Source organism: Schistocerca gregaria, unplaced genomic scaffold (assembly GCF_023897955.1).
Source record: "Schistocerca gregaria isolate iqSchGreg1 unplaced genomic scaffold, iqSchGreg1.2 ptg000396l, whole genome shotgun sequence".
NCBI classification, from domain to species: Eukaryota; Metazoa; Arthropoda; class Insecta; order Orthoptera; family Acrididae; genus Schistocerca; species Schistocerca gregaria.
The window spans coordinates 251,546-267,065 of NW_026061835.1; the positions used below are offsets into that span (position 1 = coordinate 251,546).

General features: G+C 40.4%; 1 protein-coding gene across 1 annotated transcript in view; it reads right to left on the minus strand.

The window, feature by feature from the left end:
* The window catches only part of LOC126311052 (chaplin-A-like), a 120,168-nt gene that overhangs the window by 15,806 nt on the left and 88,842 nt on the right, over nucleotides 1–15,520 (minus strand). The window contains exon 15 of the mRNA XM_049992123.1: nucleotides 12,793–12,829. Within this exon, the coding sequence (XP_049848080.1) occupies nucleotides 12,793–12,829 (37 nt within the window). The remainder of the gene's footprint in view (nucleotides 1–12,792; nucleotides 12,830–15,520) is intronic.

The following is a 15,520-nucleotide window of genomic DNA, read 5'->3' on the forward strand; positions in this document are numbered from 1 at the left end:
CAGTAGCACACAAGCTGTCATTCCATTTTTGGGCAAAGAGGGATATGACATAGATCCGCATATCCACACCTGGAATCATGGAAGGAAATGGCAGTAAGTATCTGCTTCTCTAGTCAAATGGTTAGCCAGTTCATTCCCAGGGATGCCCACATGACTTGGGACCCAGAGAAAGACAACTGAACAGGCGGCACACTCAGGGGCAGAGAGAAGGGCATGGATAACAGAGACCTAGGATGATGAGATTAGCATTGGTTGATAGCATGCATGCTGCTCATTGAGTCTGAAGTATTGGAACACTTGGAGGGAGGCCTGAGAAACAAAAGTGGAGGGCTCTGAATTGCTAGAATCTATGCTGTGAACACACTTAATGATCCCAGCAGTAAATTTTTTGCTAAGACAGTAGGAGACATGAAAGTGTATTCCACCTTACTGCCTGTCTTATAATGATCAGTGTACAAGATTGTGGCACCCTGGAACTCTTCAAGGATGGCACGTACATATTGGTGGAGAACGAAAGGAGCAACACAGAGATCTTCGGACCATGGAATAGATCAGTCCTAAACCATGGTCTAGTTACAATCGAAAGGGGGGGGGGGGGGGGTTATGGAAGGAAAGACACGAGGTGCATTACAGTGAGTGGAGATGGGGATGCTAACACAGGGAAGTGTGACGCATGCCAACTGTCAGTCCCACACAAGAGCGGGTCTCAGGAGCAAGACATCCCTTATTGGTGAACAGCACAGGGTACATCGGATGGTCAGGGAACAGGCAAATGATGACTGCATAAGAAAGTGATAGTTTGCTCTGTTGTATCTGTGGCGGGGGATGCCCCACTTCTGTGAGGGACTATCGATAAGACTAGTGTGAAAGTCTGCAGAGCCATAAACCTGACTACCACAATCTAGTTTGGACAAGGCCAGATCACAGTAAAGATAGAAAAGAGTGATACAGTTTGCACGCCAAGAGACATGGGCCAGAAAGTAGTGAGCATTAAGCTCCCACATACAGTCCTTAGGTGGCAAATGTAGGGCAGCCATGTCAGCTTGTTACCAAAGATAAGGCCCAAGAAACAGGACTGTGGTACAACATCGAGGAACTGGTCACCTAAATAAAGATCTTAATTGGCGTGTACTGTGAGTCTATGGTAAAAATGCATAACCCACATTTTGGAGAGAGAGTACTTTAAGGCATAGGAGGTGGCTCACGCAGAGATCCATGGGATGGCATCTTGGAGCCGGCGCTCACCAGATGCTATTTAGTTGGAGCTACATCACATGCAAAAATCATCAATGTACAATGCCAGGGTAACCAGAGGCTCAACAGAGGTTGATTGCAAAGAGGAAGAGTGGGACACTTACCACCGACCCCTGTGGGATATCATTCTCTAGAATGCCAGGGTGCTGAATGAAGCGCCAGCTTGAACCTGAAAGAGACGCTGAGAGAAAAATTTGTGGATAAAATTCTGAAGCGGACCACTGAAGCCTCAGTCATGGAGGGTAACTAAAATGTGATGGCACCAACCCATATCATGGGCCTTAGGTAAAAAGAAGACCACGACAAGATGTGGGCAGTGGGTAAAAACCTGTAGGTGGCTGTTTCCAATCCGAGTAAATGGTCAGTTGGAGATTGTCTTGCTTGATATGGGGACAAAAGGCACAGAGATTTGCGTACCCAACATAATTTGAAGCTAACCATCCTCTCAAGCAGTTTACATAATACGTTCGTCAGCTTAATTTGGTGGTAGCTGTCGGGAGCTGTTGGGTTCTTCCTGGTCTTAAGGAAAGGAATACCTATACTGTCTCGTCATTGTGACCATAAATCAGATGTGAACCAAATGCAGTTTAAGTTCCAAGACAATCTGGTTGTGGATGTAATCTTGGCCAGGTGCCATGTCCCGTGAAGAGGTAAGAACCTGCAACAATTTCCATTCAGTGAGGGGTTCATTATAGGGCTCCGTGTGGTGTGGGATGAAACAAAGAGGGGTCTAGTCAACACCGCACTTCTGCTGGAGAAAGTTAGTAGGAAAGAAAGATGATGTCAATGCCATCACAAAGTGTGTAGCAAGGTGTTCTGTGAGGACCAATGTATCAGTGCACAGACCACATTCAAGGTTAAGGCCCCGGACAACTGATGGTCACTGGCAGCCCAGAACGCTGCGGAGCGTGGACCAAATCTGCGATGAAGATGAATATGTCCCCAGAGAGGACACATAGTGCTCCCAGCATTCCTTTTTATGCTGCTTAATAACATAATGAGCCTTATCATGGACACACTTAAATGCGAAGAGGTTGGTCTCTGAAAGGTATCACTTAAATTGCTGCAATGCTCATCAGTGGTTATGGACAGCGACTGTGATGCCCTTGACCCACCACAGTATCAGCTGACAATGGAGGACCTGTGGATGGGGGGCACAGCAGTGCCAGCAGCGTGAAGAAGAGTGGCATATATACCTTGACTGACTATATCAATGGAATTCAACATGGAGGTGTACAAATGCATAGCACACATATATAAAGGAAAATTGGCCCTGAATAATGCATAACTTTGAGACCTGTCTGCCTGGCAGCAGCAGGTATACAATAGAATCACTGGAAACTGGTCACTATCACAAAGGGTCATCATGTGATGACAAATGTAGGGAAACCACAAAGGCAGGGGAGGAGATCATGAGATCAATAGCAGTAAAGGTGTCATGATGAGCACTGAACTGGGTAGAGGAACCATCATTGAGGAGACACAAATTCAGGTTTGTAATAAGCTAGTTATTTAAGAGACCCCTACCCATTGAAGACATACTCTCCCATAGTCAGTTGCAGGCATTCAGGTCCCGAAGGAGGAGAAACAGGGGTGGAAATTGCTGGATTAAGGTACAGTGCAACATAAGGAGTTATCTTACCTGGAGAAAAGTGGACACTGCAAATGGTGATTCCCAGAGGTTGCTTCCAGGTTGATACATAGGGGGATCTGGTCACTAATGACATTGGAGTGAATTAAAGGGAAGATCCTACCAGATGCTGCCTGGGGCCAGTACAGTTCTGACAGAAGGTTGCATTTCTGGTAGGTGATTATAGTATCCATGGAAATTCCTCTGGATGATTGTGTGGCCAAAATTCAGGTGAAAATAACACCTTGCTGTTAATAGTCGTCACCGACAAGGATGAGGTGATATACATAAATAAGATGATGTTTCCATTATTATTATTATTATTATTTCTTTCTGATCTCAGACGTTATGTCTGGTCTAAAGTAGAAAGTGACGTGAACCTTGATCAAGTGTGCCTTCCTTTTAACTGTACGGTATATGTTATATTGCATTTAGGAAATTTCGGGTAATTGAACATGTATCAATAATTACGGATATCTGTAGTTGTATATATAAGTTTGGATGTAGGTGTATTGCGTTGTTGTACTGGTGGATATTGTGTAGTATGAGTCCTGTAATTGACAGAATAATTGGTATAATGTCAACTTTATCCTGATGATACATATCCTTGTCTTCCTCAGCCGGTTGGATGTATTTTTTAATTTTTTATCCTGTTTTCTTTTGTATATTTGTCATATTGGGTATTGATATTTCGATTAGTTGTTAATTTCTTCTATTTATTGGTGAGGATGATGTCAGGTTTGTTATGTGGTGTTGTTTTATCTGTTATGATGGTTCTGTTCCAGTGTAATTTGTATTCATCATTCTCCAGTACATTTTGTGGTGCATACTTTTATGTGGGAACATGTTGTTGTATAAGTTTATGTTGTAAGGCAAGCAGTTGATGTATTATTTTTGCTACATTGTCATGTCTCCTGGGGTATTCTGTATTTGCTAGTATTGCACATCCACTTGTGATGTGATCTACTGTTTCTATTTGTTGTTTGCAAAGTCTGCATTTATCTGTTGTGATATTGGGATCTTTCATAATATGCTTGGTGTAATATCTTTTGTTTACTGTTTGATCCTGTATTGCAATCATGAATCCTTCCATCTCACTGATTATATTGCCTTTTCTTAGCCATGTGTTGGATGCGTCTTGATCGATGTGTGGCTGTGTTAGATGATAGGGGAGATTGGCATGTAGTGTTTTTTTTTTCCAATTCACATTCTTTGTATCTGCTGATGTTTTGTGATCTAAAGGGTTGTAGAAGTGGTTACGAAATTGCAGTGGTGTGACCGATGTACTTATATGAGTGACTGCTTTGTGTATTTTGCTAGTTTATGCTCGTTCTAGAAAGAATTTTCTTAAATTGTCTACCTGTCCATAATGTAGGTTTTTTATATTGATAAATCCCCTTCCTCCTTCCTTTCTGCTTAATGTGAATCTTTCTGTTGCTGAATGTATGTGATGTATTCTATATCTGTGGCATTGTGATTGTGTAAGTGTATTGAGTGCTTCTAGGTCTGTATTACTCCATATCACTACTCCAAATGAGTAGGTCAATATTGGTATAGCACAAGTATTTATAGCTTTTGGTTTGTTTCGTGCTGTCAATTCTGTTTTCAGTATTTTTGTTGGGCTTTCTCTATATTTTTCTTTTAGTTCTTTAATATTTTTATTATCTATTCCTATTTTTTGTCTGTATCCTAGATATTTATAGGCATCTGTTTTTTCCATTTCTTCTATGCAGTCACTGTGGTTATCCAATATGTAATCTTCTTGAATGTGATTTTCACTCTGCAGCGGAGTGTGCGCTGATATGAAACTTCCTGGCAGATTAAAACTATGTGCCCGACCGAGACTCGAACTCGGGATATTTGCCTTTCGCGGGCAAGTGCTCTACCAAGTTTCATATCAGCGCACACTCCGCTGCAGAGTGAAAATCTCATTCTGAAAACATCCCTCAGGCTGTGGCTAAGCTATGTCTCCGCAATATCCTTTCTTTCAGGAGTGCTAGTTCTGCAAGGTTCGCAGGAGAGCTTCTGTAAAGTTTGGAAGGTAGGAGATGGATACTGGCAGAAGTAAAGCTGTGAGTACCGGGCGTGAGTCGTGCTTCAGTAGCTCGATTGGTAGAGCACTTGCCCGCGAAAGGCAAAGGTCCCGAGTTCGAGTTTTTGTAATCTTCTTGTTCAGTTTGTTTTCCCTTGACTATGCTATTTCTCTTACATTTGACTATTCTAAAAGCCATATTTATATCATTGCTGAATGCTTACCTTATCTTTAGTTATTGGTTGAGTTGTTGATTTGTTGCTGCCAGTAGTTTTAGATCATCCATGTATAGCAAATGCGTGATATTGTGTGGGGATGTTCCAGTAATATTGTATCCATAATTAGTATTATTTAGCATATTGGATAGTGGATTCATAGCAAGGCAGAAGCAGAAAGGACATAATGAGTCTCCTTGGTATATTCCACGCTTAATCTGTATTGGCTGTGATGTGATGTTATTTGAATTTGTTTGAATATTAAGTGTGGTTTTCCAATTTTTCATTACTATGTTTAGGACCCGTAGCAATTTAGGATATAATTTGTATATTTCCAATATTTGTAGTAACCATGAGTGGGGTACACTATCAAAAGCTTTTCGGTATTCAATGTATGCATAGTGTAGTGACCTTTGTTTAGTTTTAGCTTGATATGTTACCTCTGCATCTATTATCAGTTGCTCTTTACATACTCGTGCTCCATTGCAACAGCCTATTTTGTTCTTCATTTATAATTTTGTTCTGTGTTGTATGTGTCATTAATTTCTGTGTAATGACTGAAGTTAATATTTTCTATATTGTTGGTAGGCATATTATGGAGCGGTATTTAACTGGGTTTGCTGTGTCTACTTGATCTTTAGGTTTCATATAATTTATTCCATGTGTAAGTGTATCAGGGAATCTGTATGGGTCTGCAATGTAACTGTTAAATAATTTAGTTAGATGTGAATGTGTTGAGGTTAAATTCTTTAGCCAGAAATTTGCTATTTTATCTTGTCCAATTGTGAGTAGAATTAATTGCTTTGGTGACTTCATGTTGCAAAATTATCACTTCAGGCATTTGTGGTATAATCTTGTATATGCCTGTTTCTGCTTGAATCCACCATGCATGCCTGGTACACTGTACCAGGTTTGACCACATGTTGCTCCAGAAGTGTTCCATGTCTGTTATGTTTGGTGGATTGTCCGTTTCAATGTGTGTGTTACATATTGTCTTCTAAGATTTCTTTTGGTTTGTGTTGAATGTTTGGTTTTGTTTCCTTCTATTTCCACATTTTTGTATCTTCTAAGTCATTTGGCCAATGTTTGTAATTTCTGCTTCTTTTCATCTAATTGCTCTATCGCTTCTTGTTGTTAGATTTTACCTAACCTTTTTCGTTTTTTTCTGACTTTTGATGGCTTATAAATTGCGTTAGCTGTCCGATGTCTTTTCTCAGTTTTTCTATTCTGATCTGTAGTCTGTGTTGCCATGCTGGTTTTGTGGGTTTCTTCTGTGTGTTGATTGGTTCTGATCTCTGCCTAGTGTGTATATTTAGTGTACTGAGTGCTCCTATATAAACCAGTAGTTTTAACTATTCCATAGTTATGTTTTCATTTATTTTGTTGTGTATGACTGTGTTGATAGTTTTTATTGTTGTTTTGACTTGTGGGTTATATGGCAGGCTATGCAATAATGGTCTAATGTCTGTATTTGTGTCTTTATATGCTATATATGTCAACTGAAATTTTTCTTCTGTATCTAACATGTGTGCCACTTCGTGTTTTATTTGTGTTGGTTCTGGTGGCTGTCTTATGATTTTATTTTCCTCTGATTGTTTATTTGATGCGTGTTGTTCTTTGATTGTTTGCTCTGGGATGTGAGAGCCTATTACTGTATTTTCACCTTTTACTGATTGCACATTATTTTGTTCCAGAATTTGTTGTACTTGTTGTTTGATGTTTTCTGATTCTGACTGTGGTATCCTGTTATTTTTGATCATTACACGAATCTCATCAGCTAGTCGTTGTTCTGTTAAGAATTTTAATATGGGGTATCTCGTAATAAATGTTGTGTATACTTGTGATCTGTATCCAGTTGTGTTTGTTCCTATGCTTGTTGCATTGTAATAACAGAACATGAGGTGTTGATTAACTTCACCTGACCATCTCATCCTCTGTCTTTGTTTTCCATCTAGTGTGGTCGCAGGAAAGATATCCTGGAAAACAGCTCTATTTGGATTTATATCATTTTCCAGTTGGCTTGCAGTGTCGTTACCATTGTGGGCGGGCATAGGGTTCAAGCGTCGTCCCCAACCATGACGGCACTTGTCCGAGGCTTCTTTAGTTGTGTCCTGAACCAACTAATCACACTAAAAAGGTGGGTTAGCAATAATAATGGTTTGTTGTTTTCGTCGCCTTTTATGACTGGCATAATGTACCGGAGGCCTATTCATTTTCCGGGTCTCCACAGGCATTGTTGTTTTTGTTGTTGTTGTTGTTGTGTTTATTATTATTATTATTATTAGCAGGTAACCTTGGGTTGGAGTGATGCACCGTACAGTGATGGTAAGAGACTTCCGGATTGAGAGATGCTGGGAAGTGGGGTTCTGGGAAGTAGCCAAGTTACTGGCGAAGGAAGTGGAGACTTTTTGGGCTGGGGAGTAGGAGCAGGATGGGGTGGGGTGGGAGGGAGAGTCCGGCGAGGGAAGGGAGAGACCAGGGCTGTGCAAGGAAGACGTTAAATGAGCAAATAAGTAATGGACAAGAACATAGGAGAAAGTTGAAGATACTAACAGTGGATGAAGTGTCTCATTCTTACGGCCATCCTCAGAAAAAATACAGGTGATACAGACACTTGTATACTTTGATCTTCTCTCTTGTACACTGGGCAAATCTGGAGAGTGGGTGGTGTGTATTTCAGTTCATTTATCACACGCAGGTGTTACGACAGAGGGGCTTTCATCATGAACTCTGTGTTCACAGTCACTAAAGGGTCTGCTGTACAGTGGAATGACATTCTCAAAATGCAACCATGGAAAGAAGCACATAGGAGGAGGGATGAATGGCTAACGTCACATCTGTAGCATGAAACCTTGACCTCCTCTGGGAGGGTATCCCCATCAAAAGTTAGAATGAGGCCACCAGTATTGGATGGTTTTCTTTCTGGCCTTTCTGAACACATCAAACAAAAAGAATGCCACAAAAATCCAAATTAACCTAAAGTTCCTCATCAGTTTGCAGGATGAGATCCCTATGAAAAATCACTCTCTGCAACATATTAATAGATTGGTAAGGGTAATAGACACTGGAACATTGCCAAGATGATTAAAGGTACAAGCAGCTGCCGAATAGGTGGCAGAAGACTTTGATCAACAAATTTATGCTCAATATATTCCACAAAAAACAATGTCTTTCTCACAAAGCATGTGTCCCATATCTGGCGTCCCACAGATGAGGTAATGGAGGAAGTGTTTCATATAATGTACTTGAGATAAAATTTTGGTCACCAGTGTAGACCAAGTTGCAAACGTTGTGGGGCCAGGAAAGAGTGTGGTGAAAAAAACACTGAGAAAGAAAGTGGAAATGAATAGGATACATAGGAACGAGTTTACTAATTAAAATGAGGTTGTGAAGGGCAGTGCACAAAAGGGATGAAAACCCTGAGCTGTTGAAACGTATGAGCACCCGGGAAGAAGGCCAGGAAACACTGCGGGGTTCATTACATGCCATGAAACCTTACTAGTTTTGCTACTGGTGAGACTCACCTGTTCTCGGCCAGTCTCACTGGTGCTATCCTCTACTCTCTCTCACTCACCTGAGCAATAGGAGGTGGGACTTGCTCTTCAACAGGGCCTGATTGACAAGAAAAGAAATTGCATGTTAATATAAGAACTACTTTATCTGCAAAGGTAACACAAACAGGTGATTAAGTAAGAATGTTACAATATGACAAGGTACAGAAAAAAATTGTTTCAATCTTTTAGAGCGCCTACTGATCATTGAACAACTGAGCATCTGATCTACTTAATTATGTACAGCAGTGAACATTACTAACCGATTTACAGAAAGCCAGAACTTTACTCCAGTTGGAGGCTGCTATCTGAAGACTGACAGGGACAAACAAAATTTTTACTGTCAACATTTCACATAATGTTTGACCAAATTTTACAATCCTGTAGTAACATACTTATTGAAACATACAACTTTATGTAACAGGATTATCTCACTGTGGCAAGTGGAACAGTTAGGAACTGTGTGTAAGACTGTTTATGCAGCATCATTCACTGGAGGCATATGCAAACATTTATTCATTATGTATTTGACAATGAGAGCACTTAATGACTCGCAGGGAACTTCACCCCCAATTTCAAATTATCATGAATTTTTTCTCAGGGATACCCCAAATCACAAACTCTTCATCAACTGTAACTTCAGATTGCCATGACTATGTTAATAAGAATGTAGTCCTTAATATTGACATCACCAGTGCAACTTACACATTCGGTGCCTTCAGCAGTGCTTCTCAGTTGTTACAGAGAGAGTGCTGAAATGGAGATTCAAGGAATACTTCTCATAGTAGCAAATATCTTTCAGTGGATCAAGGCATTCTCTATCTTGCCTTCACTAGAAATCTGTTTCATTAGCTGCATGTTGTTACACACAATCTGTGTTGCTATGAAGCTCTATTCACATTGGCTACTCAGGAACATCTCTTGTGCTGTATTCATTACTTCTTTGTCTGTGGAAACTTATTACCAGTGTCCTGTGCTCCACTGGGTAGCATTCATCTCTGTGTCATTCCACCTCACCATCCTTCTTCAATGATGATGTGGCCAATTCCTTTATTCTTCTTCAAGGTCAGTGCCTTCTGGATGGCACTGCCACCACCTCCATGAGGATGTCAATCGTCATATTTTTTGCTGCTGTTACAGACTGCTTTTCCTCTGAGCACAACAACAACATTGGAATCTAGGACACCACCAGTGCAACTTGCAGTGCTCATCTAACACCTTAAATAATGATTCTTGTATTAGTGACAGCCTTAGTGCATATGAGAACTATTTTTATGTTGGTTGCACTAGGAAGCTGCTTCACTTGCACAACATTATCATGTGCCTTCTGTGCTGAAACAGAGTTATAATGGTATGGCTACCTGAGGTAACTAGGTGGGACATGGGACTATGAGTGTGGGTGGCAGATGGCACTTTCCTGCTGGACTCCCTGTAGAGAGGTGAAGCAGAAATACAAATAGATTGGTTTGGGAACAGACTGTAGTGAAAACCTTAATGGGAAATATTTTATAAACAAAGGAAAAAGTGATACTGTACATACATTATCTTTGGATACATACTATCAGCCATTCTCTCCACATGTGTAAAAATATTTCTCCTATGGAGACAGAGAAGAGTCTGAATGTGTGAGAAAACTGACCAATCAAGGTTGAAGCCATGGGGTTATGGGAACAAAGAATATACTGCAGGGAGAGTTCAGACTTGTGCAGTTCAGAAAAGCTAGAGTTGGTTAGAAGGATCCATAATGTCACAGGCACAGGCGCCAGACTTGTTGGTAGCACCACAACATGTGTACTGCATTCTCCAGACCCATCTTCAGTCCACTCACCCACTGCACTTCTGTGCAGGGAGGGTTCCCACCTTCACATTTCAGAAAAGCTGGTGTTTGTGGGTATGATCTGTATGGCTCAGGGTGGGAAGCAGTCATTGAAATGAAGGATGTCATGTTGGGCAGCAGGCTCAGCAACAGGGTGGTCCACTTGTTTACTGGCCACAGTTTGTCAGTGGACATTCCTGCACACAGACAGCTTGTTGCTTGTCAGTCACATGCAGATAGCAGCACAGTGGTTGCGGTTTATCTTGTAAATCACATGACTCGTTTCACAGGAAGCCCTGCCTTTGGTGGGATAGGTGATGTAAGTGAGATGACTGGAGTAAGTGAGGGTGGAAGGATGTATGGGACAGGTCTTGCATTTAGTTCTGTTACAGGGATATGAGCCATGATGTAATGGGTTGGGAGCAGGGGTTGTGTTCTGATGGCCAATTATATAATGTAGGTTTGATGGACGGAGGAATACCACTGTGGGAGGGGAGGGAAAGATATTAGGCACTGAATTTCAAATTTCAGAGCACAATGATGGGTAGTCAGAACCTTGGCAGAGAATGTAATTCAGTTGTTCTAGTTCTGGGTGGTACTGAGTTACAATGGGAATGCTCCTCTGTGGCCAGACAGAGAGACTTAGGGGATTGTGGGAGACTGCAAAGGCAAGGCACAGGAGTTTTGTTTTTGTACACTTTATTGAGACCACCAGTACATTTCGAGGAGAAATGTTCACAACTGTCGATGCGACAACTGTGGGTGGATAGGCTGTATGGAAGGAAATTCTAGGTACTGAATGGTTGGCAGTTGTCAAAATGGAAGCATCACTTGTGTTTAGAATGTTGGATATGGACAGAAGCAGTGATGTAGCCATCTTTGAAGGATGTCAATTTCTGTGAAGGTGGATTGTTGCCTTAAGAAACTCCAGGTGAAACAAAGGGATCCAGATCACAAATATTTCTTCAGTAAATCTGAAAAAGAGGAGGGGTTTAGGATTCTCAGTGTTTAAAAAGGATTTTCAAACCATTACCTCATCACTCATATCCATGTTACAGTCCTAGATGTAAGACCTGTCCATTCACCACCACCACCACCACCACCACCACCACCACCACCACCACCACCGACTGCTCCTGTGCAGTCATAATCACGACCTATCCCATCAAAATCAGGGCTACCTGTGTAACCAGTCATTTGATACATAAAACTTAGATGCACCCATTGTACAGCACTGTATTTGGGCATGACAATGAATGAGCTGTCTGTCCACAGAAATGGCCAGCTACGAACAGGGCAAGAAACAGGTTTATACCCTGTTCCTGGGCAGGCTGCCCAACACAACATCCTTCAGTTCAATGACTGCTTCCCACCCTGAGCCATACAGATCATACCCACAAACACCAGCATTTCTGAAATGTGAAGGTGGGAACCCTCCCTGCACGGAAGTGCAGTGGGTGAGTGGACTGGAGATGGGTCTGGAGAATGCAGTACACATGTTGTGGTGCTACCAACAAGTCAGGCGCCATATACTCTGTAGCATGTTGTCATTTGGTAGTCAAATAGCCTCTTGGCAGGTGATGGTGAACTGTGGCACCCAGCTGTGTCAGACTATTTCACACATCAGATAGGTGGCAAAATACTGCTATGGGAAAGAAGAAGGATTACAAGGACAGTAGTCTTCATTTCATGAGATGATGATAAGGTTTCAAATCACTGGCCGTGAATGTGGTTAACTTGTTCCGGTCCCCAATAACTTTGTCAAATTTCCTCTTTAAGAAGCTCAAATATGCTGAGCAATAATTGTATACTTAAAAATATTTCTCTCAAGATGATGATTTTAGTTTGAGCCATGACTACAGAATAAGGGGACTGTGATCTAAACATTAGTACTTGTTGTAGTGTGCCAATTAGTGATATGAGCTTACCTTTACAATGACTTATTTTTTAAATGTCAATTTCCTACTTAAATACCTGTCTTCTTCCTATTTGATCACGTTTTCCTCACAATCTATCACAGTACACTTTTGAAACACAAATGAACATTTGTGACCAATCACTTGTAGTTACAAAGGCACTGTCAATTTTCAGTATGAATTATGTACTAGATAATTAATATCCAGTGTCAGGTTCTAGCATAAAATTCTGAACAACTGTTTCACTAACATGCTTTAGCACACAATCAATGAAGAATTAATGTCAAAGAAAATTATGAAAAAATGTGCCATACAAGATAACATTAAAGTGATTACATTAACATGTAATTAAGCTACTGAAGAAAGTGAAAATCTCACCTGCTACTACCTCTTCTGCTTGCACCTCTTGTGGCTCCTGAAAAAAAAAGAAAATAAATAAATAATAATAATAATAATAATATGAATAACTTTACATCAACTTAATTTAAAGGTAAATCAAATACCTTAAAAGTGCCAGTGGTATGTCATCTCGCTGCACATGCCCTTGTAAGTTGGCAAATTAAATATTGATAGCGATTAGGAATCAGGTGCAGTGACAAGTATATGAATATGAAATTCTATTAATATGAGACTGATAAAGCTGCATAATGATCCAAGTTAAGAATCACAAAATATTTGAGTTTTAATTGAGCTTAACGATCTGAATTCCAGCTGCTACATACAGCCACTGTCACAAATAGGACAAGGTGCCCACAAAACGCAAGTCTACAGGATGGGAAAGCAGACCATAGTTGCTAGATGTTTGAAGGCTGGTGTAACGATACTGCCAGTGACCAAAATAGAAGTACAGCATAGTTTGCTCTATCAAATACCCCTCACAATGGCCTGGTATAGTAGTCCAAAGGATAGTGGAAGGGGAAATGTATAACAGACCATTATAAAATCACAGATCATAGAGATAGTGATAGGGTCCATCATGACTACATCTGCTGCTACTCGGACAGGAATTTGTGAGTTGATCTTGGTCCCAGAGAGCCATTTGAGGTTCACACACACAAGAGAGAGTGAAATTGTTAAAAGAACTATTACATTATATAAAGCCAGCTTTTTGCTATCCTTAAGAGTTCGATGACACTGTGTGTGCAACTGTTTATAATGAATGCAATTTACCATCATAGAATGATGGTTAAAAACATGGAGAGCACATCTCTGCATGTGAGATGAGTCACTAAATGGCTCAGTCAATCGAGTGAATGTGACATGGCGCAGTAAAGATGAAGTGCAAGAATGGAACATTGTGTCACAGTAATGATTACATTTGTAAGATATTCTACCTGGGCACCACAACTGGGGAAATAATGTTTCTCGAAGGGTGCCAGGGACCACTGAAATTCTTGTCATCCTTAGAAAGCTTCCTTGTGGGTGTGCACAAAGGTGGCGTAGGAATCAGAAAATGGATGTTGTTGTTGTTGTCTTCAGTCCTAAGACTGGTTTGATGCAGCTCTCCATCCTATTCTATCCTGTGCAATCTTCATATCCCAGTACTTACTGCAACCTACATCCTTCTGAATTTGCTTCATGTATTCATCTCTTGGTCTCCCTCTATGATTTTTACCCTTAACACTGCCTTCCAATACTAAATTGGTGATCTCTTGATGCCTCGGAAGATGCCTACCAACCAATCCCATCTTCTAGTCAAGTTGTGCCACAATCTCCTCTTCTCCCCAGTTCTATTCAATACCTCTTCATTAGTTATGTGATCTACCCATCTAATCATCAGCATCCTTCTTAGCACCACATTTGGAAAGCTTCTAATCTCTTGTCTGAACTATTTATCACCCACGTTCCACTTCATTACATGGCTACACTCCATACAAATACTTTCAGAAACAACTTCCTGACACTTAAATCTATACTCGATGTTAGCAAATTTCTCTTGTTGAGAAACACTTTACTTGCCATTGCCAGTATACATTTTGTATCCTCTCTACTTCGACCATCATCAGTTATTTTGCTCCCTAAATAGCAAAACTCCTTTACTACTTTAAGTATTTCATTTCCTAATCTAATTCCCTCAATGTCACCTGACTTAATTCTACTACATTCCATTATCCTCGTTTTGCTTTTGTTGATGGTTGTCTTATATCCTCCTTTCAACACACTGTCCATTCCATTCAACTGCTTTTCCAAGTCCTTTGCTGTCTCTGAATAAACTACAATGTCATCAGCAGACCTCAAATTTTTTATTTCTTCTCCATGGATTTTAATACCTACTCCAAACCTTTCTTTTGTTTCCTTTACTGCTTGCTCAAAATACAGATTGAGTAACACTGCAGAATTTGAAAGAGTATTCCAGTCAACATTGTCAAAAGCTTCATATAAGTCTACAAATGCTAGAAACGTAGGTTTGCCTTTCCTTAATCTAGCTTCTAAGGTAAGCCATAGAATCAGTATAACCTCATGTGTTCCAATATTTGTACGGAATCGAAACTGATCTTCCCTGAGGTCTGTTTCTACCAGATTTTCCATTTGTCTGTAAAGAATTCGCATTATTATTTTCCAGCATGACTTATTTAAAAGATAGTTCAGTAATTTTTCACACCTGTCATAACCTGTTTTCTTTGTGATTGGAATAATTCGAATTATTCTTGCAGTCTGATGATAGCAAATGACAAATGGTCACTTGGTTTCTTACCATAGATACTTGGACTACTTCAAGCAATGTTCATGTGCTGATGGCATTACAACTAAATTAATCCTTGCAAGACATGACTATATCTCACGTATTTGTATAAAATGTTGACCAGTCTGTGAGAACAGAATTTAAATTGCATCGGAGTTCAAAAGCTTTCTGACATTAGGAGAGAGGTAGGTTTTTCTGTAAAATAAATGCAAATCTGAAATCAAGAAGGATACAGACCTACATGGCACAGCACATATGGGAACAAACAGCAGACTTCCTGCAATACCAAGCACTTTGCGCATTTGAAATTGATCTAGTCCCTGATAGTGCTGCATTTGTCATGTGCCACTTGCCTCATACTTTGCAGAAGTGCAGAAAATTCAGGCAAGCCACATGTAGTGAACACAAACCTATTCTGATGCC